Here is a 26,022-nt window from a genome sequence, read left to right on the forward strand (position 1 = left end):
GAGAAACCAATGCAGGATGGAGGACTAGAACCCCAGACTAGTATCAGAAAATATTCTATCGATATCGTTGTTGTTGTGTTTTTACAATGTAACCCTGGAATTAAATATTTTGCATACAGTTAATTTTGTATTCGTGGTCCGTGTCGCGGAGACATGCATGATGTGTTTAGTTGGTGTGACTTTGTGAGATGAAATGAACTGTTTCATTGAAATGCTTTTTTACTGCAGACTGGGAAGAATTTTAAGAAATAGCGTCAGTATACCCAGTATCTGGTTAGCAAGTGAACAAAAGTAAACATTAATCATAAACAAAAAAAAATGCAATGTTCCATTCCCTTATGCACCAAGGATCAAATTCAGTAGGAGCGGAAAATTTCAACACACCCGCTACCTATTAGTGCGCATGCGCTGGTAGTGAGGCGGAAAGAGACATGTCGATAGAAGACCCGTTTTTCGTCGTAAAAGGGTAACAAGTTAATAATTACTTCCAGTCCAGTGCTGATTCATGCGAATTAAAAAAACGTGAATGTCTTACGTTGAGTTGACATCAAGTGTGTGCGTTGTCAAGAACTAAGTTACCTCTCCAAAGTTAGCTAAACGATTACAAGTAACCAACTAGCATCAGCGCTATCAGTTTTGCGAGGGTGGTTTGTGTTGATGTTGATTCACGTTAAGCGAGTCGTTTCGACTTTGAGGGAACCCCACGGGTTATGTTTTGCTTTGTGGTTTTTGGCGTCGTGTAGCTCTCGATCTAAGCACGTTGGCAACGTTGGGATCCTTGTGTTTTGACATTCCACAGTAAGCTGTGAAGTTACAGCAGGGGAAAGTGATTTGTAGCTTCTGTGTTTCATTTATGAACGAGGGGCGTAGTCGAGTTTGGTATGGATGAGAGCCAGGTGTTTATGGGGTAAACTGAAAGTGAAGTTAACCGTGTTTGTGCTGTTCATGTTTCCTCTTTTTGCGTGTGTCCAGGGAGGTCCAGAAGGCCCTCTGTCGTGCACGTGGCCTGTCTGATAGATGGGAGGAACTGTTGCAGGATGAGACACAGGTAAATCGTCCACCTCAACCAAACATCAACGTCTGACACCATGAACCTCTGATAGACCTGTAACCATCATGAAGTATTATTTTTGCATTTTGACGATGGCCTGAACGTTTCAATAAGGAATTGCATGGATGTACTGTCTGCTGCAACTGAATTGGTTGTGGTGGTAAATGCATTTGTTTCAGTACAGGTAGTCGTCGACTTACGACCGCGATTGGGCCCGACAGATCGGTCGTAAATCGACTCTTAAGTAAAAATTAAATCCAGCAGCGCTGGTTCTTGGCTGGGGGTCGTCCGGATCGTCAGCTGGGGCAGCGTGTGGGTTGGTGGGAGCGGGAGACGATCTTTTCATAATCATTGTGAGCTTTGTCTGAATTGTTTGTTTCTTTTTCTCCTCATAAATTTCTCGATATGGACGGAAAGCGTCGTTTTCCATCCGTTCAATCCTTGCAAATCTTTCTATGTTCTATGTCCATTTCTTCAAAGTGTGCACGGAGTTTATTTAACAGGGAAAAGCCTTCTGACAAGCCTTTGGTGGTGAACATTTTTTCTGTTTCCTCCTCTTCTTTCTCTGCTTCTCTTCTCTCTTCTTCTTTCACTCTTCTTCCAGCGTGATCAGTTCTTACAGCGCGATCATTCGTAAGTTCTCCAAGGAGAGGTTTTTGCCAGTTTCACTATTTTCTCCCGAATCTGATCAAGTTCTTCGTCACTTTCAAATCCAGCAGAAGAGTTCACGTAACGCTTGACAGTTTTTCCATACGCCATTCATACATTTCTCCGTCACAGCCTCCTAAGCAGCCCAGCCCATCAGTAGTGGGCTGGGCTATTGATCTCGAGGTGTGACTGAACAGCGTGTGTGCGCCGTGGGGACTGAAGAGAGCGCGGGAGCCTCAGAGCGTGAGTACTGTGGCTGGAGGGAATGCCCGCGTTACCCGGACATTGTGGTCGTAAAGTCGGTCGGTCGTAAGTTGCATATGTCGTAAGTCGACGACTACCTGTATATCTAAGGTAGGCGGCAAGCTCATGGCTGGCATTATATGTAGAAAGAAACACTGCAGATCCATAAAACACAAGAAAATAAAGATACCAATTTACCTAGTGTTGCAGCACTGCACATTCGTTCTTGAAATGTAGGCACTAAAACTTCTGTTAACACAATGAAGCTTTCTGGGAGACATGAAAACAACAAAAAAGTTTGTCAGAGGATTTGGAGAATAAGCTACTTTATCTAAAACTGCATATTCCTTATAGAATTAAGTTACTAGTATACTGTATATAAGACATGTACATTTATTGAAGCAAGTAGTCTCCTCAGGTGTTTGTGTTCTTCGAAAACATTTAGTTTTAAATTAACTTCTTATTTGTTCTTTACCACGTGTAATGTTTATTTATGAAGTATGTCTATTGTCACATTCGTTAAGGCATTTTTTTAAGTTTGAGTGGTGGAGACTTTTACTGAGTTTATATCTCCTTGACTTTACTTTTTCTTGGTTACCAAATAGGTCAGCCTTTCTACAAACAGCATTAGAGAGCTGAACATACATAGTGAATTCATTCAAAATGTCATCATTGGATTCATTGCGATCAAGATGTTCATTGTCCAGTCAGATGGGTGCATTTATTTAAATGCAAATGAAGAAAACTTAATCATCACAATAAATCAACCCAAACTTCTCCATCCATCCATCCATTTTCCTTCACCACGTTATCCTTTTTGAAATTCAAACATGAAGCAACATACCAACCATCCACTGCACAGAAAATACTTCCTGTTTTCAAGAATTGTTTCTGGTAACTATGCACATGTATGACTTTTTGTATTAGGAAGAAAAATTGTGATCTTGGCTAAAACCTAGTGAAAGTATGTATGATACATTACAACACCCAGGAAAGCACATAGAGTAAGAACGGAAACCTTAAAAGCAACTGTATTCGTCAAAAGACCTGAAATTATTTGTGTAGTGAGACAGACTTATTGTTAATTTGTAAAATTTGTGAAATATTATGATCGGACAGTTTTTGAAACCTTTTTTTTTTGTGGCCCCATAATGCACCTTGTCTGGCGCAGACCCCGCTTCTCACCCATAGCCAGTTGGGTTGGGCTCCGGCGTCATCCGTGACCCACAAAGTGAAACAACAATTGCAGACGAGACGACTACGGTCATGTCATCTTAAAGAAAATGGAAGGATGGATTTGTTTTTCTTGTGGAAAATAAAAAATTTAATAGATTGCTATTTCTGTGGTGCCTATATTAAAAATAACAGTTTTGCTGATGTATATTACGTTTTTTTTAGCCATCATTTATTTTGTTTATGCCTTCCCAGTGTGAAAAAAATCAGTAAAAATAATTGTTTTGAGGTCATTCATCCCTCTTTTACATGGTTACTTAAAGAATAATAGTGTTGTGTGACATTTTCTGAACTGTAGCAAGTGCACAAACCTGAAATTTTGATCCTGATGCCCAGGATGTTTAGTGTACTCCAACCAAACGACTTGAGTGAAGGAATGAGCTGGCAGAAGCTCCAGATGTTTTAATGTTAGCTGGAGCTACAGCTGAAGACTTGAAAACTCATAAGAAGGACATACTGTCAAACAGTGTGCCCTTCTTATGATAGATGTGTAATGTAGCAGTCACTGTCATTTTCATTCTTGTCCAGTTCTTTAACTCGGGTCTGACATGAAAACCAATTATTTTTTCTGTCATTTTTAAAGAATGTTGGTTTGTGTGATCACAGGTAAGCCGTGATGAACTGGACTGGAGTACCAATGAACTGAGGAACTGTCTGAGGGCCATAGACTGGGATCTGGAGGATCTAAGTGAAACCATCAGTATCCTTTAAATAAATAGGAAATAAAAATACTGTCGTTCCTTCATCCTCAGAACACATCAATTTCTATCATCTGTTCCTTGGTCGGGAGTGGTATAATCCTGCAAAGGCCAGGAATTTTTGGTTATTAGACTGTTTCAATCTTTGAGGCTGATTGAGTCCAATTTAATGGCTCCTGTTATTGGGGCATACATAGGTTATTTTGTTCCATGTACAGAAATATTTACTCATTTGATGTTATTATGTTGCAGTCTATATGTTTTCATACAATTCAGTTCCACTTAAGTGAAAACACTTTCTCATTCAAGTACTCCAAAAACTTTTAAATAATATTATGTCAGATACATTTGTAATTTTCATTTAATTGTCTAGCTTGGTGTCACATTAGTGCAGACTGTCATGTTGAGTCAATGTAAATAAGGTACTTCGTCTCATTAAATTAGAGATTGCAACCCTATGTCTGAACTTTGTTTCTTAAGTTAATGCATATAAAATTGATCCTTTTTGTAGTCCTCTAACAAGACCAAAATGCATGTTTTGGATACATGGGCTGTTTTATGGCCTTTCTGACAATTTTATTGCTTCAAAAGACAAGATAATAAAAATGTACAACTTCATGACATTTGGTCTTTATAAATTTCTTTTTCAAACCAGAATGTCTCTTTAAATCTTATCTATGGTCAATAAATGCTTCAAACACATTAAGTGTGATTAGACAAGTTGTGTTCATTTTGTCTTTAACTGACCCAGATATTGTGGAGTCAAACCCAGGGAAGTTTAAACTGTCTGACAGTGAGCTTCAGGAGCGGAGAGACTTTGTGGATCGAACCAGGAAATCTGTCCAGGTAAATTATAATTTGATATTTTTATTTCTTTGCCAAACACATGCACAATAATGTTATCATCCATCATATGTCCGCACTTGTAGTGAAGACTAGTTCATTCTGTAAGTTAAGTTAATTTTCAGCCAGTTTACATATCCCACTTAAACATCTTTTGTGTTTTAGCAGCTAGTGTTGGTAATTGTGTCTATGGCAAATTGTTAGTAGTTCAATATTTTAGTTAGAACGGCCTGGATGTCACGGTGTCCTTCACAGCTAAGCTAAGATAAAACAGAAGTTATGATCATAGGTTTAAAGCAGATATGCTAAAGTCATCAGATCTGGCTCACGAATGAGTTATCTATGGCCCCCTGGATGTTATTAAATTACAGTGATACCTCTGTACTCGACCGCCTCTATACTCGACCAAATCGGTGCTCGACCAAAAAATTCGAGTAGAAAATGTATCGGACCCCGAACAGATTTTCGGTACTCGACTAGCCGAGTCGACCCGAACGCGCCCTCGGACAGCGGGTAAGCGTCAGTTCGACTCAGACCGCCAGTGGAGTAACACGTACGCAAATTACGTACGCAAAGACGTACGGAAATTATAGCAAAATATGAAAGTGGTGTACGAGTGTCCGACCTCGCGTCGCAGTACGAAATGGCAAAGTCAACCATTTCCACTATCTTGAAGCAGAAGCAACTGACAATGGACAGGTTCCTTCTTAAATAAAAGAGGAAGGCTACTGCCCAGCCAGATTCACCTCCACGGAAGAGAGAGAGAAGGGAGAAAACCCCTGGAGGCGCGTCATCATGGAAGGGATTCCCCTTCCATGATGACGCTAGTGCCATCAACCACTCTCTAAAACGTAAAGTAAATTATACAAAATGGTTTATAATGCTTTATCTTTATCATGTGCTGCTTGTGCACATTTACGTATTCATTGTTGTTTAGATACACGTTCTTATAATATTTTTGGTATTTTTCTAAACGGTAAGAACGGATTAAAATACTTTCCATTATTTCTTATGGGAAAATTGGTTTCGGTGGTCGAACAAATCGGTGCTCAACCACCACCTCAGAACGGATTATGGTCGAGTACAGAGGTATTACTGTACTATTAAAACTGGCCCGCAGGCCACAGCACCTGCTGGTCTTTTGCAACGGTAGCCCGCAGTCACTGTAGCAAGCGGGCCTCACCTTCATTACCCATCAGCAGTCAGATCAGAGGACAAGTTTCAGCTACCCCCCTCCTCTAAAATGGCTGAACAGAAGGGGTTTTCAAGCATAAGAAGGCCCCATCAAACGTCTCAGAAATACACAAAGACGTTTGTTTTTGTTTTATATGTGTACCTGTTGAAAAATGTTTTCACTTGAAATTACTGACATATCCATAAGAAAATATTGCTTTGTTCATTTAATCATTAAATAATAAAGCAATCCTCGTTATCTCACACCAACAACCTTCATGTCCTCTTTCACTACATCCATAAACCTCCTCTTTGGTCTTCCTCTAGGTCTCCTGCCTGGCAGTTCAAAATTCAGCATCCTTCTACCAATATATTCACTATCTCTCCACTGGACATGTCCAAACCAACTCAGTCTGGCCTCTCTGACTTTATCTCCAAAGCCTCTAACATGTGCTCTGATGTACTCATTCCCAATCCTATCCAAACTGGTCACTCCGAGAGAGAACCTCAGCATCTTTATCTCTGCTACCTCCAGCTCTGTCTCCTGTCTTTTCCACAGTGACACTGTGACCAGTGGTTCTTAACCTTGTTGGAGGTGCCGAACCCTGCCGCTTTCATATGCTCACTCACCGAACCCTTCTTTAGTAAAAAAAAAAGAAATCTTTTTTTTTTTTTTTTAAATTTAATTTTCCTGCTCTATTTCTTCAGCCTGGTAGACTGCACAGCTCTCAGTTGTGGCCAGTGTATCCTGTCCTCTTTCATTTGTCGCAGATTTAAACCCGGACAGACTGCCTGTTTTTAACCAGTCATGCATTTCGGCATATTAATGTTGATGCTATCACAACAAGCTAGCACATAGCTAGGAGAAAGTCAAGTGCATTTTGGGTATTTTTTTTTTAATTTAAAATTTTCCCACAATGTTTTTTATTTGAAAATCACAAATGATTTAGTGAATGAATTTAAATATTTAAAACTGTTAATCCTCCATTAAAAAGTGTTTAAATTATTTATTTAATTATTTATGTATTTCATGGTGCTCAGCTGCTATTACACTGGCGCACCCCCTAGTGGCAGCTCGTGCACCACAGTGGGTGCGGCACCACACTTTGGGAATCCCTGCTCTAGACCAAACAACATCACTGGTCTCACCACAGTTTTGTACACCTTTCCTTTAATTTTAGCTGAAACTCTTCTATCACATGTCACACTTTCCTCCACAGGTACTCTCCTGCCTCTACACACTTCTTCATCTCTTTTCCATACTCTCCATTGCTCTAGACTATTGACCCTAAGTACTTAAAATCCTCCACCTTCTTGATTTCTCCTCCCTGTAACCTCACTCTTCCACTTGGGTCCCTCTCATCCACACATATGTACTCTGTTTTACTGCGGCTAACCTTCATTCCTCTCCTTTCCAGGACAAACCTCCACCTCTCTAGCTTCTCCTCCACCTGTTCCCTGCTCTCACTGCATATCACAATGTCATCTGCAAACATAGTCCATGGAGATTCCTGTCTAACCTAGTCTGTCAGCCTGTCCATCACACCATGGCAAACAAGAAGAGGGTCAGAGTTGATCCCTGATGCATTCCCACCTCCACCTTGAACTCCTCTGTCACACCTACAGCACACCTCACCACTGTCTTACAGTCCTCATACATGTCCTGCACAGCTCTCACATACTTCTCTGCCACTCCAGACTTCTTCATACAACACCACAGTTCCTCTCTGGGCACCCTGTCATCTGTATTACCTTTTCTCACACTCTTAAAAAAATGTTTAAAGTCCTTCTGCATTGAAGAAAAGTCGCAGGAGGAACCGTGAGTCGGAACACAGCATGCATAGATGCTGTCAGCCAATAGGATGTGCGTGTGGTATAATGTGAGTACCTACTAAAAATCCGCAAAGTTGTGAAGTCGTGCATCTTCAAGTGCGAATACATGAGGGATTACTGTATACAGTGCGCGATCGCGCATCAACGATTGCGATTCCACCTCATCGCGGATTTTTGGTAGGTGGTCACGTGATACCGTACGCTCATTCTATTGGCTGACGGCATCCGGAAGTCCGCTCGTTCCATCAGTCTTGGACTTTTGTGAGGCGCAAAAGTGGTTGAAACAGTCGATAAGAGTGTTGGAAAAGGTAATACAGATAGAAGGTGGTTTAATATCAGTATGGGGAGGGTTCATAAACGTTTAAAATACCGTAAATAATAACATATATACAGTAATACCTCTGTACTCGACCATAATCTGTTCTGAGGTGGTGGTTGAGCACCGATTTGTTCGACCACCGAAACCAATTTTCCCATAAGAAATAATGGAAAGTATTTTAATCCGTTCTTACCATTTAGAAAAATACCTAAAATATTATAACGTGTATCTAAACAACAATGAATACGTAAATGTGCACAAGCAGTACATGATAAAGATAAAGCATTATAAACCATTTTGTATAATTTACTTTACGTTTTAGAGAGTGGTTGGTGGCACTAGCGTCATCATGGAAGGGGAATCCCCTTCCATGATGACGCTAGGTAACGCGCCTCCAGGGGTTTTCTCCCTTCTCTCTCTCTTCCGTGGAGGTGAATCTGGCTGGGCAGTAGCCTTCCTCTTTTATTTAAGAAGGAACCTGTCCATTGTCAGTTGCTTCTGCTTCAAGATAGTGAAAATGGTTGACTTTGCCATTTCGTACTGCGACGCTAAGTCGGACACTCGTACACCACTTTCATATTTTGCTAATATTTCCGTATGTCTTTGCGTACGTAATTTGCGTACGTCTTACTCCGCTGGCGGTCTGAGTCGAACTGACGCTTACCTGCTGGCCGAGGAGCGCGTTTGGGTCGACTCGGCTAGTCGAGTACCGAAAATCTGTTCGGGGTCCGATACATTTTCTACTCGAATTTTTTGGTCGAGCACCGATTTGGTCGAGTATAGAGGCGGTCGAGTACAGAGGTATCACTGTAAATTGTGATCTCGATCACAGATTCTTTAATCACGTGTGGTTCCTGGAACGCATTGACCGCAAAGACCGAGGGCGTACTGTACACTCTTAGTTCAATAGGCTACATACAATCATTTCAATATGTTTTAATAAGCATTGAATCAGTCCGGCCCTCGGCTTGTTTTTTTTGACCCTCTGTGTATTTGACATTAACATCCCTGGACTTGTCCACTGGGTTTCTAATTCCAAGACTGTGTTCGAATAGTGTCAAAGATTTTATTCATGAAGAACTTCTCCAATTTGAAGAGCTTGCAATAAGAAGTTATTATCCAATGATCCCATTCACCTGCAACACAGCTTTTAAGGTCCTAACTTCAATTAATAATGTTGCTGTCAGCAGAGGGGCATGTATGAGTCAGTCTTCAACACACAATGTTTTTCAAGTAAAGTTATCTGTTAAAGTTTTTCTGCTGGCATGGAAAGAATGAGTTGCCACATCAAAAAAAAATACTTTATTGAAAGAAAGAACTTGAGAAAATGTCATTAATGGTGCTGTCTGCACAGAGATGTTCATAATATTTTTTATTGTGACATTGTGGAATTTTAAATAGATTTTTTTTATGTGTGTGTGCAGGAGATGAAGGATCATTTGTCCAGCCCATCTGCTCTGGCTCAGGCAGAGAAGAAGAACAGACAGGTTTGTGATTGTTGGTAGTAGAAATGATAGTAGAATACATTTTATTGGCTAAAATGTAATGACTGGGGGTTACAGGCATTGTGGGTTTTCACTTGTGATTTAAGAAGGAAGCTTTATTGAAACTTAAGGTCTTTTATGCTGAATGGATTTAAAAATACACTCATTTTGGCACAACATTAACTCAAATTGTATGTTTTATGATGGTTATCATTGTAAAAGTTACCTGCACCTGATTTTCTGTGTATATTTTTGATTCTAAAAATGCTATTTTTGCTAAATGCAAGTGTGGCATGTGTCCATTTTCTGGAGAGGAATGTCATCACAGTTGTGGACTGACCAGTAATGAACCCTGACTTGTACCTCATTAAACCGTTCGCTGTTAGTACTTTGTAGCAATTGATCTCCTTCGGCGTACTTTCTCCAATGATCCAGACATTTATTGGTGTTTCCTTTCTGCTCTCGACCGATCACAAGATGCTTTGCTCAGAGCGACACCGTGTTCGCTTGCATGTGCATTCTAACATATGCAGACTTTGTTGCATTGCAAGCTGCCGCAACGTCTCCGTCTTCATCTGATTTGCCATCCTCTGTTCTATAACTGGATCAGTCATCATGACACTAAATTCTATGATTAGATTCCTGATTTTCATTGACGAGCTCCGCCAGACCGTCCTCCAGCCCTTCCTGTTAAAAAACCTAATTGACGTCTGTAGATGTCATTCGCAGCCATTGAGTTAAAAACCTTTGGGGTTGGCGAAGTGATTGAGCAGCTCCAAGCAGCACTGATTGGGTTCCCAATGAGGTCTCAATGTTCCTGAATAGAGTGACAAACAAAACCTTAGTAGGGACCGCAGAATGAGGATTTAAGTATATAGAAATGCATGTTGTGTTTCAAAGAAGCACCCCATTCTGGTGTCATGCATCCCATCTGCCCACGCTGTGCTTCCTTTCATTGTGTCCAGGAGTCACAGCAGTAAACACATTGTTTAGCAGAAAAACAGTTAACGTCATTTTCTGTATTTGACGCAAGTTCCACCCCCTCATCGGTTAGTTAGCACGTGAGCTTTTGATGGTTTGGTTTGACTTCAGATTTTCGAGATTGAAAAGAAAGACATTTTCTTTGGAAATAGTGACAGTATCAAACTTGTCCTAGAAATAATTGCTCCGATTAATTTTTGTACTAAATAATTTGGAGCTAAACCCTAATCTTGCATCTGTCATCAAATATTTTTCCGTGATAACTCCACACATACTTGTTGAGATATCGTGATTTTTAAAAAAATTTATAGCAAATTTTCAACAGGGTTATACTTTTGGGTCAACAGAGTATACTCTGTGGATACGCACTCAATTTTGTGTTTGTACTTGTTCAGGCTCTGTTGACCTCATCAAGCCAGGATAGATCAGAAGGTCTGGAGCCTCATGTGGTGTCTGCCAACTCCAGATACATAGAGGAGCAACAGGAACAACAGCAGGTAGGAGAGTCGCAAGTGGAATTAGATTGAAATAAAAGTGAAAGGGGTGTGGTGTTAAATGAAAAGGTTATTCTGTGTTGTGTGTAATTTATTTGCTGTTGCACATGTATCATGTAATATATGAAATTATACTGTTATAAATATATCATTAATATGCAAGATGTGAAGCTTCAGAACGTTGTGACATTTGTTTTTATCAAGTTATAACAGATGACAGAGGATATATTAAGAGGATCATATTATAATAATAGAAAATGGCAGGACCACAGTTTTGAATGTTTCTTTACTCACCCTTTGTTAGGCTATGGTTTCAATGGGGAGCGACTTAAAAATATTGCCCATGCTCAATCATTAGTCAATTAAGGCTTTATTGTTGTGCACATCAGTCACATTTAGCAGTTTACTGCCACTGAACAGTCTGCGTCACAGGGTACCTCGTACAATGCCTAAAAATGTACTAATAGATGAATGAAGCTAAGTAATAGATGTACAAAAGGTGATGTGGGTCTGTAGTGATTCCAGTGGCCTCCTTCCTCCACTGGTGGGTATGGACCTCCTCCATGGAGGGCAGCACTGTCCTAGTGATGTGCTTAGCAGACTTCACCACTCTCTGCGGAGCGTTACAGTTGAGGTTGATACAGGTACCACATTAGACAATAGTCACAAACTGGGTTAGCTGTCATCACAAAGTTCAAACTTTGTATCCTCTTTATAGTCCTCACTGGTCCTTCATAATTATTCATACTGACAAAAAATTTTACATCTGTTTTAATCCAGTTGATTGTGCAGGAACAGGATGAGCAGCTGGAGTTGGTGTCGGGCAGTATCAGAGTCCTCAAAGACATGTCAGGACGCATTGGGGACGAGCTTGATGAGCAGGCTATGTAAGTGTAGGAATGGACACGTACAAACACAAGCTTAGTTCCGCATATATAACTAGACTAGTGATGGAGTGAGTAATGGTGTAGAAATGAGATGCAATCCATTATTCCTATCAGAGTGGCTTCGCATTGTTTTCGTAGGTAGTGCTTCACTGTGGCCCAGCATGCATTAGCGCTCACACCGCTGTAGCCCATACCACCTCTGAATGTGGTCTCATTGACCAGAAATGTGATCTTATTGCATAATTTAGTCCTTTACTAAGAACTGTCCATTTATCAGTTCACTCAGGGTGAAAAAATTACCAGACCTGACGAATTCAGCACATTTTTAAATCAAAGTGCGTTGTTATGATTAGTTATTTTAAACCACATTTGCAATGCCTGTGTTCATTTGTGCACATACCTCAGTCTAAATTAAATGAATTAAATCAACTGGACTTGTGGAAGGTTCCTTGAAACATCTTCAGGGAACTTTCTACAGGGACTTTTAGTTCTTCGCTGATCCTGTTGGGTTGCCACACAAGTTTTTCACTTCCCAACCCTAACTGGACTGTATTTTGGGTACAGTGTCCTCTCAACTAAAGTATTTTCCGCACTATAAGGCGAACCTAAAAGCCTATATTTTTCTCAGAAACCCGTATTGCGCCTTATATGATGGATTAATAATAATATTGGTTAAAAACAAGATCGCTGAAAAAAAGCCGGCAGTCTGGCCGGCAATCATGCCGCACTACGCCATCAGAGAACACCCTCACAAGGCACTCTGGATGTACTCACTGATCCGGTTCTCACTGATCTGCTGTCTGACGGCAGAGCAGCCTACTGAGAGCACCGGTACCTGGCTAAAATAACATAGCAAAACATAGGGGATTTTCAACAATTCTATTAATGAAGTTTGACTGACTGACTTATGTCAGTATTTCCCAACTACTGTGGCGCTGGAAATAACCCACTTTAAACTTAATTTGTCTAAAAAAATGCCATTGTCCTGTAATCTGGAATCTAGTGATGGTCCATTCTATTAGGCCCTGTCCACACGATGACGGATTTTTTGAAAACGCAACTTTTCGAAAATGCATCAAAAACGATTCGACAGCATTTTCAAAAAAATCTCCGTCCACACGTAAACATATCAGTGTGTTTTCGAAGACAGCTATAAGCACGCCAAACCATGTGGTCGCAGTATTAAGACAAATTTCATCTAATAGGAATCCTTCCGTGTTTCGTTGTCACAAAACGCCTGCAAGAACGCTGCCATCAACAAGGTTCGTATGTCCATCATGTTTGTACACACGGACCCGTAAATATGACGTCACAGCCGTTTTCGTCGCAGGCAAGACGTCAGTGTTTTTAAAAAGTTACGGATACACGGTCCATACGACAATGCAGACCCAGCGTTTTAAAAAAAATCCACCTAGGCCAGTGTTTTCAAAAAGTTGCGATTTCGTTCAAGTTAACTGCCTTGTCGTGTGGACGGAAGGCATAAACGCAGAAAAAAAGTTGCGTTTTCAAAAAGTTCCAGCATCGTGTGGACAGGTTTTTTTTGAAAAACGCAACTTTCTAAAAACGCATCGAAAACGATTCGTGTCTACACGACAGCATTTTCATAAAAATGTCCATCCACACGTAAATGCACCAGTGCGTTTTCGAAGAGGGTTATAAGCATGCCAAACCATGTGGTGGCAGTATTGAGTCAAATTTTGTCCAATAGGAATCCTCCGTGTTTTGTTGTCACAACACATGGGCCCATAAATATGAGGTCACAGAGGTTTTCGTTGCAGGCAAAGACGTCAGCCTTTTTAAAAAGTTGCTGATACACTGTCCACACGACAACGCAGACTCAGCGTTTTTTTAAAAATCCATCTAGGCCAGCGTTTTCAAATAGTTCCGGCATCGTGTGGACGGGGCCTTAAAAACGCAACTTTTTTGTTGCGTTTATGCCTTCCGTCCACACGACAACGCAGATATCCGGAACGAAAACGCAACTTTTTAAAAACGCTGGCCGAGGTGGATTTTTAAAAAAATGCTGGGTCTGCGTTGTCGTGTGGACGGCGTATCCGCGACTTTTTAAAAACGCTGACGTCTTGCCTGTGACGAAAACCGCTTAGACATCATATTTATGGGCCCATGTGTTGTGACAACAAAACATGGAGGATTCCTATTGGATAAAATTTGACTCAATACTGCCACCACATGGTTTGGCATGCTTATAGCCGTCTTCGAAAACGCACTGGTGCGTTTACGTGTCAGACCTGTCAACTTATACGTTTTCCCCGTATTTACGTTTTTTTATCATTTCAAATCATGTACGCCATATACCGACTTTTGTATGGGCAAAAAAAAAAGTTAATTAAAAAAAAAAAAAAGACGTTTACGTAGACCGATCTCGTTAAGACCATTTCGGCTCAAATCGAAATCGTCATGCGACATGCGCATGACATGCACATGCGCCGTTAACCGTCTGCATTTCCGCTTGTGTTAGTGTTGCAATTGAAGAAACATTCAGTAAAAATCGTCGAAGCAAGCAAGCAAGCATGGGAGAACCGCTAAATAAGAAACGAAAAATTCAAGCATCAGGTCGACACCAAAAGGAATGGGAGTCACTGCAAGGTGAATATGCTGGATGGATTAAATCCTCAAGAAAAAGAAAGAAAAGAATGAGAGTGTGTTTAGTATTGGCTGTATTTGTCATCTCGGAAATGTATGCATTAAAGCTGGACTGAAGACATTAATAGTGAATATGGATGACTTGCTGGTGGATATTTTTTATTTTTTAAAGAACAACTCTAAACGAATTGAGGAATTTAAAGAGTTTCAGGACTTTACAATGCTGAGAAAGAAAAAATCCTCAAGCATTGTACGACACGATGGTTGTCTCTGCATAGAGTTGTCACAAGAACTATCTCCCAGTATGAAGCTCTGAAAAGCTACTTCTCAAGTCATGTGGATGTTGAAAGGGCAGGAAAAGTGAAATCAATACACAACAGGCTGCAAGATCCTTTCACTCACCTCACTCTCCGCTTCCTCGACTTCATCCTGCCAGAAATAAATTTTTTCAACGTCCTCTTCCAAACAGAGGAATGCATGATTGGGGATTTGCTGCCAGAAATGGAACGTCTGTTAAAGAAGCTGCTGGTAAAATTTGTCAAAATGGAGCATGTTAAATCTGCTGATACCTTGTTATCAGTAGATTTCACAAACAGAACCCTACAGCATGTGTACAGCAGACTTGCTGTTGGCTGGGACACAAGGGATGTTTCTAATGCCAGTGATGGGGTGGATGAAACCAAGCCAATTGTCACACCAGCCATTATGTCAAAATTCTTTAACTCTGTGAGGTCTTTCTACGAAGCTGTTGTTGCCAAAATGATGAGCAAATTTCCGTTTGGCAACACTGTGTTAAGTGACTTGGTGGTGCTGGACTCAAGAAAGAGAGAGCAGTTGGACTATGACCACATTGTTAGGTTAGGGGACAGGTTTACCCCAGAGTTAGATCAGGAAGACTTAAAGGGTGAATGGGAAGATTATCAACTAATTCCTGATCATCTTCTCCCTGAGCCAAGTGAAGAAGGACATCCAGTCAAGCCAGAGACATTTTGGCCAGCCTTGTTAAAAATGAAAACTGGATTTGGGAAAGATCGGTTTCCACTGATAAAGATAAAGATAAAGATAAAAGACCTTTATTGTCCCACAGTGGGGAAATTTGTGCGATCGTGGCAGCAGGGGGGGGGGGGGTCAAACATAAATAGTTAAATAATATACATACATATTAACATCTGCAACATATGAAATTTACATATTCACATATTGGAAACATATTAACATATATCATATTATCCGAATGTACATTATATTTACACACCAAAAAAAGAATATACACTACAGGCTGGTTTTTACACTGCTCATCCGGAGTTAGAACGTTGTGTTCTTTGAGTTTGGTGAGTTGTTGTAGTTCCCTGAGTTCTTTGAGTGGTCTGCTGGGAGGACGGCTGGTTGTACAGTCTGACAGCCGTGGGCAGGAAGGACCTGCGATAGCGTTCCCTCACGCATCTCGGGTGAAGCAACCTATCGCTGAAGGAGCTCTCCAGTGATGTCAGTGTGCCCTGTAGAGGGTGGGAGTGGTTCTTCATCATTGATGACAGCTTGTTTGTCATCCTCCTCTCCACCACCACCCCCACTGAGTCCAGGGAGCCTCCTAGGACAGAACCCGCCTTCTTAATCAGCCTGTCCAGTCTCTTCCTGTCGGCCGCAGTGATGCTGCTGCCCCAGCAGACCACCCCATGAAAAATAGCTGAGGCTACAACCGTGTCATAAAAGGTCTTTAGGAGTGACCCCCGCACTCCAAAAGACCTCAGCCTCCTGAGCAGATAGAGTCTGCTCTGACCCTTTTTATAAAGTGAGTGACTGTTGGTGCTCCAGTCCAGTTTATTGTTGAGGTGAACACCCAGGTACTTGTACGAGGACACCACCTCAATGTCCGTACCCTGGATCTTCACCGGTGTAACCGGGCAGCGTGATCGCCTGCGGAAATCCACCACCAGCTCCTTGGTTTTACCCGCGTTGATCTGGAGGCGGTTCCGCTGGCACCAGTCCACAAAGTCCTGGGTCAGTTCTCTGTACTCTCTATCGTCCCCATCGGTGATGAGGCCGACGATTGCAGAGTCGTCAGAGAACTTCTGCAGGTGACATGTGGGGGAGTTGTAGGAAAAGTCTGCAGTATACAGGGTGAACAGGAACGGAGCCAGAACCGTTCCCTGAGGTGCCCCTGTGCTGCAGACAACTGTGTTCGACACACAGTCCCGGGTCCTCACGAACTGCAGACGATTGGTCAAATAGTCCAATATCCAGTCCGTAAGGTGGTGGTCCAGCCCAGTGATCTCCAGTTTGTCCCTCAACAGTGCTGGTTGTATCGTATTGAAAGCACTGGAGAAATCAAAAAACAAGATTCTCACAGTGCTCCCAGGCCTCTCCAAGTGGGACAGTGCTCGGTCTAGGAGGAAAATGACGGCGTCATCCACCCCGATGGCAGGTTGGTAAGCGAACTGGAGTGGGTCCAGTGATGGGCTCACCAGGGGGCGGAGATGACAGAGGACCAAACGCTCCAGGGTCTTCATCAGGTGAGACGTTAGTGCCACCGGCCTGTAACTGTTTAGGTCCTTGGGATGCGGGATCTTGGGCACGGGAACCAAGCAGGACGTTTTCCACAGCTGTGGAACCCTTCCCAGCTTCAGGCTCATGTTGAACATGTGTCCAACAATCCCACACAGCTGGTCTGCGCAGGATTTCAGGAGCCTGGAGCTGATGCCGTCTGGACCCGCAGCCTTCCTCGTCTTGATCCTCCGGAGCTGGTTTCTCACCTGGGACTCAGTGAGGGACAGGGTGGAGCAGGGGGACTGTGTGCTGGGGGGTGTGGGTGAGGGGGGTGGGTTGAAGAGGTGAACTGTAGGGGGTGGTTGTAATATGACCTGAGCAGTCGGGGGTGGCCGTGAGCTGATCGTTGTAGAGGGGGAGGGGGAGGAGCTGTGGTGGTGTTGGAGAGGGGCAGGGGTAGGGTGGGAGGAGGAGGAGGGGGCTACAGCGTGGAGGGCTGGGCTGGGGGGGGGCGTGGATGCCTGATCAAATCTATTGAAAAATTTGTTTAGGTCATCCGCCCACTTCTGGTCCCCAGTGACCTGGCGGTCGGGTCCTTTATGGCCTGAGATGGTCTTCAGGCCCCTCCACACCTCGCTGACGTTATTCTGCTGCAGCTGGTCCTCCATCTTCCTCCTGTACATATTCTTCCCCTCTCTGATTTTCCTCCTCAGCTCCCTCTGGACAGCCTTCAGCTCGTCCTTGTTTCCAGACTTAAAGGCCCTTTTCTTCTCCTTAAGAAGGACCTTAATGTCCGGGGTGATCCAGGGTTTGTTGTTGGGATAACACCGTACGGTCCTGGTGGGTACGGTGTTATCCACACAGAAGTTAATGTAATCTGTGACGGTGTTTGTGAGACCGTCAATGTCCTCCCCATGAGAGTCACAGAATAAATCCCACTCTGTTCTGTGGAAACAGTCCTTCAAAGCATCTTCTGCCTCGTCGGACCATCTCCTCACAGTGCGGGACACAGCTGGTTGCCTTTCCACAAGAGGCTTGTAGACGGGCAGGAGATGAACCAGGTTGTGGTCTGCTCTTCCCAGGGGGGGGAGGGGTGATGATATGTATGCCTCCTTGGTGTTGGCATAGCACAGGTCCAGTATTTTACTGTCTCTGGTGAAACAAGTAACATACTGGGTGAAGGTGGGCAGAGTGGAGGACGGGGGGGCGTGATTAAAGTCCCCTGAGATGAGGATGAGGGCCTGTGGGTGCTGTGACTGCAGCCTGCTCGTTAGGGAGAGGAGGACGTCGCAGGCTGCGTCCGCGTCGGCAGAGGGGGGGACATACGCAGCTATCACAATGGCGTGTGAGAACTCCCGCGGCAGATAGTACGGCCGCACGCCGACCGCCAACAGTTCAATGTCCCGGCAGCAGTGCCGCTCCTTCACAGTGATGTGTCCAGGGTTACACCACTGATCATTCACGAACACTGCCAGCCCTCCTCCTTTCCTCTTCCCGCTCTCCCTCGTCCTGTCCGCCCGCACCAGATTGAACCCGTCCAGATGAACGGCCGTGTCTGGAATCGCCGCGCTCAGCCACGTCTCCGTGAACACCATGACGCTGCACTCGCGGAAGTCCCTCTGATGCCGGGTCACCGCCGCCAGCTCATCCATCTTGTTGGGGAGAGATCGTACGTTCCCCATGATGATGGACGGGAGGACAGGTCTGAATTTCCTCCTCCTGGCCCGGCGTGCAACTCCGGCACGTTTCCCCCGCTTCCTCCTCCTCAGCTCCCGGGGGATGTCGGGTTTCTCCTGGGGCAGCACCGCGTTGCCACGGAGCGCCAACAGCTGATCCCTACTGTAAACAATAGGGCCCTGGCTGCGTATGGGGTCCACAGACACGGTCGTGACCAGTGTAAAAAACAGCATGAAGACCAACGCATGTACAACAAACTTGGTCTCCATGGCACACTACTTAGTTACTTTAAAAAAATTGAAAAGAAAGAGGTAAGAAAAAAACAGTTAGAAAGAGGAAACAAGACCGGTGTGGGAGAGCTGCCGTAATCAGTCGCCACTAGTGCAGCGCCATCTTGAAGCAAAATTATCTAATTATCTATTTCATCTGATGAAAAAACTATTCTCTGTTCTTCTCTGCCTTCCTCACAGCAATGCTGATAGTGAGAGAGTGTTCAGCCATGTGAGGAAGATCCACACAGAATACAGACAGACAATGGGGACTGATACACTGACTTCTGTATTGCAGATGAAACTCAACTGTGATGTTCGTTGCTCAAAAGTGAAACCCTCCTTAGAGCAAATAAAGTCTGCAAAGTCATGTGTATAAGCCTACAATAAACAGCGCTTAAACCAATAAAGCAATGAACAGAGGTGCTTTTGTTGACTTAATGTATTTTGTAAATAAATGACTTTTTTATGCTTATTGTCGTTATTATTTATATTACACTGTCTGATTTGTCGCGAGTGCACATGCGTCGTGCGGTGTTTGTAAGGTTTTTGGTTGATTTATAAGGGGAATCTTGATCATTTATAAGGGCTGCTACTGGCCAAGGTAGACAGGTATGACGTGTGGACGGAGATTTTTTTAAAAACGCTGTCGTGTGGACGGGAATCGTTTTCGATGCGTTTTTAAAAAGTTCCGTTTTTTAAAAAATCCGTTATCGTGTGGACGGGGCCTTAGTCTGCAGAAACACACTGAGAAAATGGCATCAAGGTGAATGAAAGACCCTCAAAGCTGAACTTCCAGCCTTTTCTGAAATTCAAGAGTCATTGCTAAACAAAGGTGCCTGGTGTGCTGCAATTGATTTGCAAATGTAGTTGATACCTGGAACAACACGTTACGGGGGGGGGGTGGCTTGTGTATTCTGTCTGGCAGCGACGTGCTCTCCTCTCCACTGCTTGCGCCTGGAGAATTCTGTTGGCTTGCTGTAAATAGGCTCGAGAAACTTCTTTTAACAGTTCTATTTGGAAAGATCCATGAGATGGCTTCGGTTAGGATGTAGCGCTATAGAAACAAAATCTTATTTGACTATGTTTTTAGATAATTTTGTACTACAGTGTTTTGTAGTACTTTTATCAGTAAATCTCAGCAGCTAAAGATAAAACCCACATGTGTTGACTTCTTTCTGAGAAGGCAAAGTGATCAAGTGATCAGGTTTTCTTGATGAGGCTTAGGCCCCGTGCACACGATGCCGGAACTTTTTGAAAATGCAACATTTTTGTTGTGTTTACGCCTTCCGTCCACACGACAACGCAGATAACCGGAATAAAAACGCTACTTTTTGAAAACACTGGCCTAGGTGGATTTTTAAAAAAACGCTGGGTCTGCGTTGTCGTGTGGACGGTGTATCCGCAACTTTTTAAAAACGCTGACGTCTTGCCTGCGACGACAATGGCTGTGACGTCATATTTATGGGCCCGTGTGTACAAACATGATGGATGTACGAACCTTGTTGATGGCAGCATTCTTGCAGGCGTTTTGTGACAACAAAACACGGAGGATTCCTATTGGATAAAATTTGATTCTACTGCCACCACATGGTTTGGCATGCTTATAGCCGTCTTCGAAAACGCACTGATGCATTTACGTTTGGACAGAGATTTTTTGAAAACACTGTCGTGTGGACGCAAATCGTTTTCAATGCGTTTTCAAAAAGTTGCGTTTTCAAAAAAATCCGTCATCGTGTAGACGGGGCCTAAGATGGCAAAGTGATCAAGTGATCAGGTTTCCTTGGGTAGGCTCAGAATGGCCTTATTGACATAACAATAGGGGCCTTTCACAGTTGATTAAAGGTACTCACAGTCATGAATGCTCTGGATAGTGGACGGATAGAAGAAGAAGAAGAAGAAGATACACTTTATTGATCCCCTAGGGGAAATTACATTTGTCACTCAGGTGTTTGTTACATTTTTTGTGTTAGTTTTTCACACTATGTATGTACAGGCCCCTGAAACAACCACAGCACACAAAGGGGCCTGTAATCATGCAGTTAGTATACAAACACAACACAACACAACATCAAGCTGTACATTGGGAGGCAGAGTGACGGGCAGCAGCTTCCTGGAGTGCGCCCCAATAGAGCAGCTTGTAAGGGGGACGGCACCTTGCTCAAGGGTGCCTCGGCAGTGGCTGGGAGGTGAGCTGACGCCTCCCACCGTCAGCTCACACTCCGGAGATGTTCTGGCGGGAGCGGGAATCGATCCACCGATGGCTGGGCGATCTGTCTTCAAGACCTCTGCTCTACCGCTGAGCCACTGCCGCGCAACTACAGTCACTAGTTTTTTAAATCAATTTTAATTTTTTTATTATATGCACCTTATAATCCGATGCGCCTTATATATGAAATAAATTATAAAATAAAAAATTAATTAAATGTGCACCTTATAATCCAGTGCACCTTATAGTGCAGAAAATACTGTAATCCAAATTGTGATTTTGATCAGGTTGTTTGTATTTGACAAGAAAGGCCCTCTATTTCCAAAAATGAATGTTTTGTCATTAAAAGACTTATAATAGGTCTTGCTAGAAAACCTACTTACATCTATAGTCTTCTGCTGCCTTGCTGTGATATTTTACAATGTTAGGCATCATCCCTGGCAAATAAACTTATAAATCATAGGACCTGCAGCAGCTGTCTGATCCCATCCAGTCAATATTGGGCTTGGTGGATCCAAAGTTGTTTTTGTGGCCTGTGGTTGTGTGTTCTTCTGCTGAAAATGTACAATGCAAAGTTTTTGTGAGGTTTAAATAACCATTTTCTATTCTTGCCTTTCAGTATGTTGAGGGACTTTGGAGATGAGATGGACCAGACATCCTCCCGCATGGACTCAGTCCTAAAGAAATTGGAGAAGGTGTCTCACATGACCAGCAGTAAGTTTACAAATAGAGTTAAATTTTTGCTGTTACTGATAAGAATCATTTCTATTCATGAATAACAGGCTGCTTGTAACACAAACTCCCAGAGACACTCATGAATGTGTGTATTCAAACCATCTGACTCCACTGAGAAATCCAGAAAACCTCCTAGAGGAAGTGCCCAACAAGCATCTGAAGCACCTCAGTTGGTGCATTTCATCATGAATGAGCTTTTTTCTTCCCATGAATGACCTTTTTTTTTCTTCTTCTTGTCCTTTTTTTATCCTCCTCAATTGATGTAAGGAGGGAATAAGGAATTGGCTCCATCCGTCATGTTTTGTTTCTGTAGCATAACCAAAGAAATATTTAGCATATTTTTTCAAGAAACACTCAGCACAAAAAGTAGTACTGAAATGTGGTCCTTCTGTAATTCAACTTTTGTTGTTATTTTACTACATTAACTGAATATAAAAAATGAATCTTGTGACGAGAAACTCGCACGAGAACAAAACATAATGGCGATTTCCGAAATTTCGTAAAGTTTGAAACCCAAGTGGAGAAATTAATACAAAGTGAATTTTTTTTTTAATATAAGTGAATTTTTCCTAATATTATATTGAAGAAAAAGGTAGCATCGATTTTTTAAAATTGTAAGTATTTAAAGCGCATGTTGTCTGATGATAGTGCGTCCCAGGGACGCACGTTGTCTGATTATTGTGCATCCATGTCAAAAAATGAGCATCAAAGATACAAGGACACACGCTAATGAGAACACTGCAACCTTAGGCTTACCAGGGCAAGTGTATGTGTGTTCTTATGCACTGTTTGAAAAGTTCTGACAAGTTCTGCACTGTGGATATGTTTGACTTTTATAGCAGTGATATTTTTCTTTTTGTTTGGTTTCATCTTCATTTCATTTTCTAGGTGAAACCTTCTGTCTGGATCCCTGTGTTTGTTCAATATTTGGGTCTGTGCATGGGCCTTCAGTTGACACAGCGAAATATTAATTGGACAGGATGAAGGCATGTTACCGAAATACTGCAAAATTTTATGTACAGATTTGAGACCATATATTTGAGAAAACATTAGTCGACTTGAACACAAAGTTAATGAGAGGTTCTAAATGTCGAATCAGTCTTGTTTTTTTTTTGATGATGTAAAGTACCCTTTTTCACAAACCGTACATCTTCCTAACACTCCTTAATAGCGTTGTTAGGAAGATATATGGTTTGAAGGTTACATTAATCTACGGTAGCCCAATTCCTGACAGCGCATAGGTAATACTGAGCAAAGATCAAATGGTGAATTGTTGACTGAACTCTCTCGTCAGTCTGCATTGTTTAAAGATCTTTTTGTTGCGCAGGTCACAGACAGTGGTGTGCCATTGCCGTGCTGGTTGCCATCATGATCGTGGTCCTCATCCTCTTGTTCACTCTCTGACATCAGCTGATGGACATGGACATCCTTCTTTATGGACACTCTGATGGAACAACAAAGGATGACGATACGTCTCTGACACCGCAGGGAAAGTGGTCACCTGCAGAGTGAAGTTTGGTTCTAGTCCTACGTCTCTCTTCTAAGAACCAAAAAAAAAAAAGCTGGACGTGTTTGTTAGTTTAACACAGAAAAACCCCTGTTGGTGTATCAGAATTTTTCTTTCAGTTATTTTTTTAAAATAATGGTACTAAATGCTGTCAGATGAAAAAATACAAATATGTTTAAATTTAGTAAATCTAAATGTTGAAGACTGTCTTTTGCCATGTACAGCAAGATGTATATGGTGGAGTTTGAAAAATGTGCACTCCATTGTAGTTCGCCTCATTTTTAAAAACACTGTGTTCTTGTTTTGTTCTTCAATTATAACATCAGTACTGCTGCCCTAAGTGGTGAACCACATACCAAAAAGTTCTAAATACAGTAATATTGTTTTTTAAAAAATATGTTTCAAAGTTTTGTGTGTAAGGAATGATTTTTGAAAAGACGATCCAGGGAAGTGATTCTTAGCAGAGGTGCCAACTATTTTTGGATGGTGAAGAATAGAACTAACAGTTAAGTAACTATTGAAATAAGAAAAATTCTGTTATTTTAATGCTTTAAATCAACAGAAACAGAAGACACGAACGGGTTTTCTCTTTCATTAAATTTATCTTTTATATTGTTAAATATGCATTATGTTTGTATGCCTACACGTAGACTTGGGTGGAAAATGCCAGTGAGTTAAATTACATGACAGCCGGTGATTTCTTTCTTCATTTCTGAAATTAGCTGCTGCTATACTTTTGATCAAAGCAAACAAGATAAAACACTTGCAGGAATGACAGAAATGCTCTGACTCCTGCGAGGTTTTTTTTTTCCTAATCTGATTTGTCTGAGGTATGAACAGTAGACTGTTGTCTTGCTGACACACAGTTAAGAACAAGATTGGTTGATGCATTGTTGCTGTCCACGTAGTTGGAGAGAGATTTTTGGCTCAGAAAATGGTTTTGCCAATTTTATTGAAGTGCTAGCTGAGAGGATGATCAGTTGCTAGGCAGGTTATCTCCTATCAAGTTCGGGCTTACAGCTCCCCCTGCTGGAGGCATGGAGTCGAGTTGTATCCTGTTAATCCAGTAAGACTTTCCCGGACTCCAGGGTGAGTTACAGTGCAGTATTTAGCGAGAGAAAAGGAGACGATGACATTAAAATGACTGTGAATTGACTGCGTAGAGGAAATTATTGATTGAATGGTGGGGGCAGGGGGCCACTATGTATGAATCACTAGATGGCAAAATAGATATGGAGATGAGATGGTAGGGATAGACCTATAGGATTCCTTTACGTATCGCTAAATATCTGGGCATTCATATGACCAAAGATTTAGTTTTGAATTGAAAATATTGTGTGAAACTGATATTTGTCATCAACCTTTTTCGTATTCACACACTGAAGTAAATGTTTGGAATTCCCTGTTGTTCCAAAAGCTTAAGAAATCCACTCTTTATAGTTACACAAGTTCTACTACACCCCTGAATTTAAAATTTTACCCTGATCTACTTGCATAGGTCAAAGATCAAAGGTAGTGCTCTGACCTATTTCTCCCTCGTCTTTCTATCTTATCCAGTTCCTGAGTGTACAAAAGTTAAAATTTGACCTTGACCTAGTTTTCTCAAGGTCATGTCATTTTCATCCCCTTTACCGCCAGAATAATGTGCTATTTGTTTCATCTTTCTATCTGCAACAGTTGCGAAGATATTTGGTGGACTAACAGACGAACACACAAATGCTGACAATAACAATACATCACCGCTTTGAAGCGGGATGTAAATTTGTGTTCTGAAACTTCTTAACTGAAGACTGGTCTAACCCAAAGCTGTATCTTTACGCCTTTCTCACAAGGAGACTATTAATAGAGTTGTTACAGATGGTACCAAAGATGACTTTGTGATTAATGACATTCTTGTTGAAAAATGTTACAAAAATCCAAATTTATTAAAGTGAAACCTTGCTTTAATATATTTCATGAGTCTTTCTTAAGCTAATCTGTTTTTACAGTGCTCAGTTTACTGGTGACGTGAAGTCACTCAAGTTTTTTTTTTCTGGGATGAATTGATATTCATCAATGATATTTACAGTTCAGCTCTCAACACCAGTGAAGGACATTTTATTTTATTTTTTACTAATTATTAAGTTTGAAATTATATAGGCAGCGGAGGAGTCAACCTCCGTGCGCATCTCGTTGGCTGTTGTTGGATGTGTCCATCATATGCAATATATTTTATGTATTTTCAAAAGTCAAATGCATTTCGCAGGAATAAAAGGAAGTTAGTGATTTAAAGTTTTATGCCCCACCACCACCACCACCACCACCCAATAAATCAGCAGTGCTATGCTACTTGAACCCCACCCAGTGACCTGAAGTGCAATTCTGCACCTGAAAACTAATGCAGATTTCTCATCAGACGTTCGACAGCAAGTCTACATGCAAACACCGTTTAGAGCCTCAGTTCAGATTTAATATCATAACTGAAAATAATTATGTATCCAACGCTGCTGTCCCCATCTTTTGCTCTTTTTCTTTTTTAAGTATAGTTGGGATGCTTGTGTGTTTGTTACTTTTGAATAACAATTCAGGGAAATATGTACCTAAAATAAAGGAAATGTTCTTCTTGTAGATTTATCTTCTTCTCAAGTTTGTATAACTTAATGACATATTG

General features: G+C 41.9%; 1 protein-coding gene across 3 annotated transcripts; it reads left to right on the forward strand.

Moving 5' to 3' along the window:
- Window positions 1-385: 385 nt before the first annotated feature.
- On the forward strand, window positions 386-25,953 carry LOC137599792 (syntaxin-10-like). 3 transcript variants are annotated; one of them, XM_068320940.1, is made up of 10 exons: window positions 386-466; window positions 973-1,048; window positions 3,782-3,875; window positions 4,625-4,719; window positions 9,466-9,528; window positions 10,902-11,003; window positions 11,781-11,887; window positions 21,750-21,844; window positions 22,754-22,851; window positions 23,193-25,953. In XM_068320940.1, exons 1-9 carry the CDS (start codon window positions 432-434, stop codon window positions 22,834-22,836), a joined length of 750 nt encoding a protein of 249 aa, XP_068177041.1. In that variant the 5' UTR covers window positions 386-431; the 3' UTR covers window positions 22,837-22,851; window positions 23,193-25,953. The 3 variants fall into 3 exon arrangements, with proteins under 3 accessions (XP_068177041.1, XP_068177042.1, XP_068177043.1); XM_068320942.1 differs by lacking the exon at window positions 22,754-22,851 and having other exon boundaries at window positions 387-466; window positions 23,193-25,951; XM_068320941.1 differs by lacking the exons at window positions 21,750-21,844; window positions 22,754-22,851; window positions 23,193-25,953 and adding an exon at window positions 19,123-19,353.
- The last annotated feature ends 69 nt before the right edge of the window (window positions 25,954-26,022 follow it).

This window comes from Antennarius striatus, chromosome 8 (genome assembly GCF_040054535.1).
Source record: "Antennarius striatus isolate MH-2024 chromosome 8, ASM4005453v1, whole genome shotgun sequence".
Lineage (NCBI taxonomy): Eukaryota > Metazoa > Chordata > Actinopteri > Lophiiformes > Antennariidae > Antennarius > Antennarius striatus.

Bases quoted from the DNA above. Each gene is read 5' to 3' on its own strand.
- LOC137599792 (XM_068320940.1), top strand. From the start codon at position 432: ATGTCGATAGAAGACCCGTTTTTCGTCGTAAAAGG. The intron at 4,720-9,465 runs GTAAATTATAAT...GTGTGTGTGCAG, and splicing joins GAACCAGGAAATCTGTCCAG to GAGATGAAGGATCATTTGTC. The intron at 11,004-11,780 runs GTAGGAGAGTCG...GTTTTAATCCAG, and splicing joins AGCAACAGGAACAACAGCAG to TTGATTGTGCAGGAACAGGA.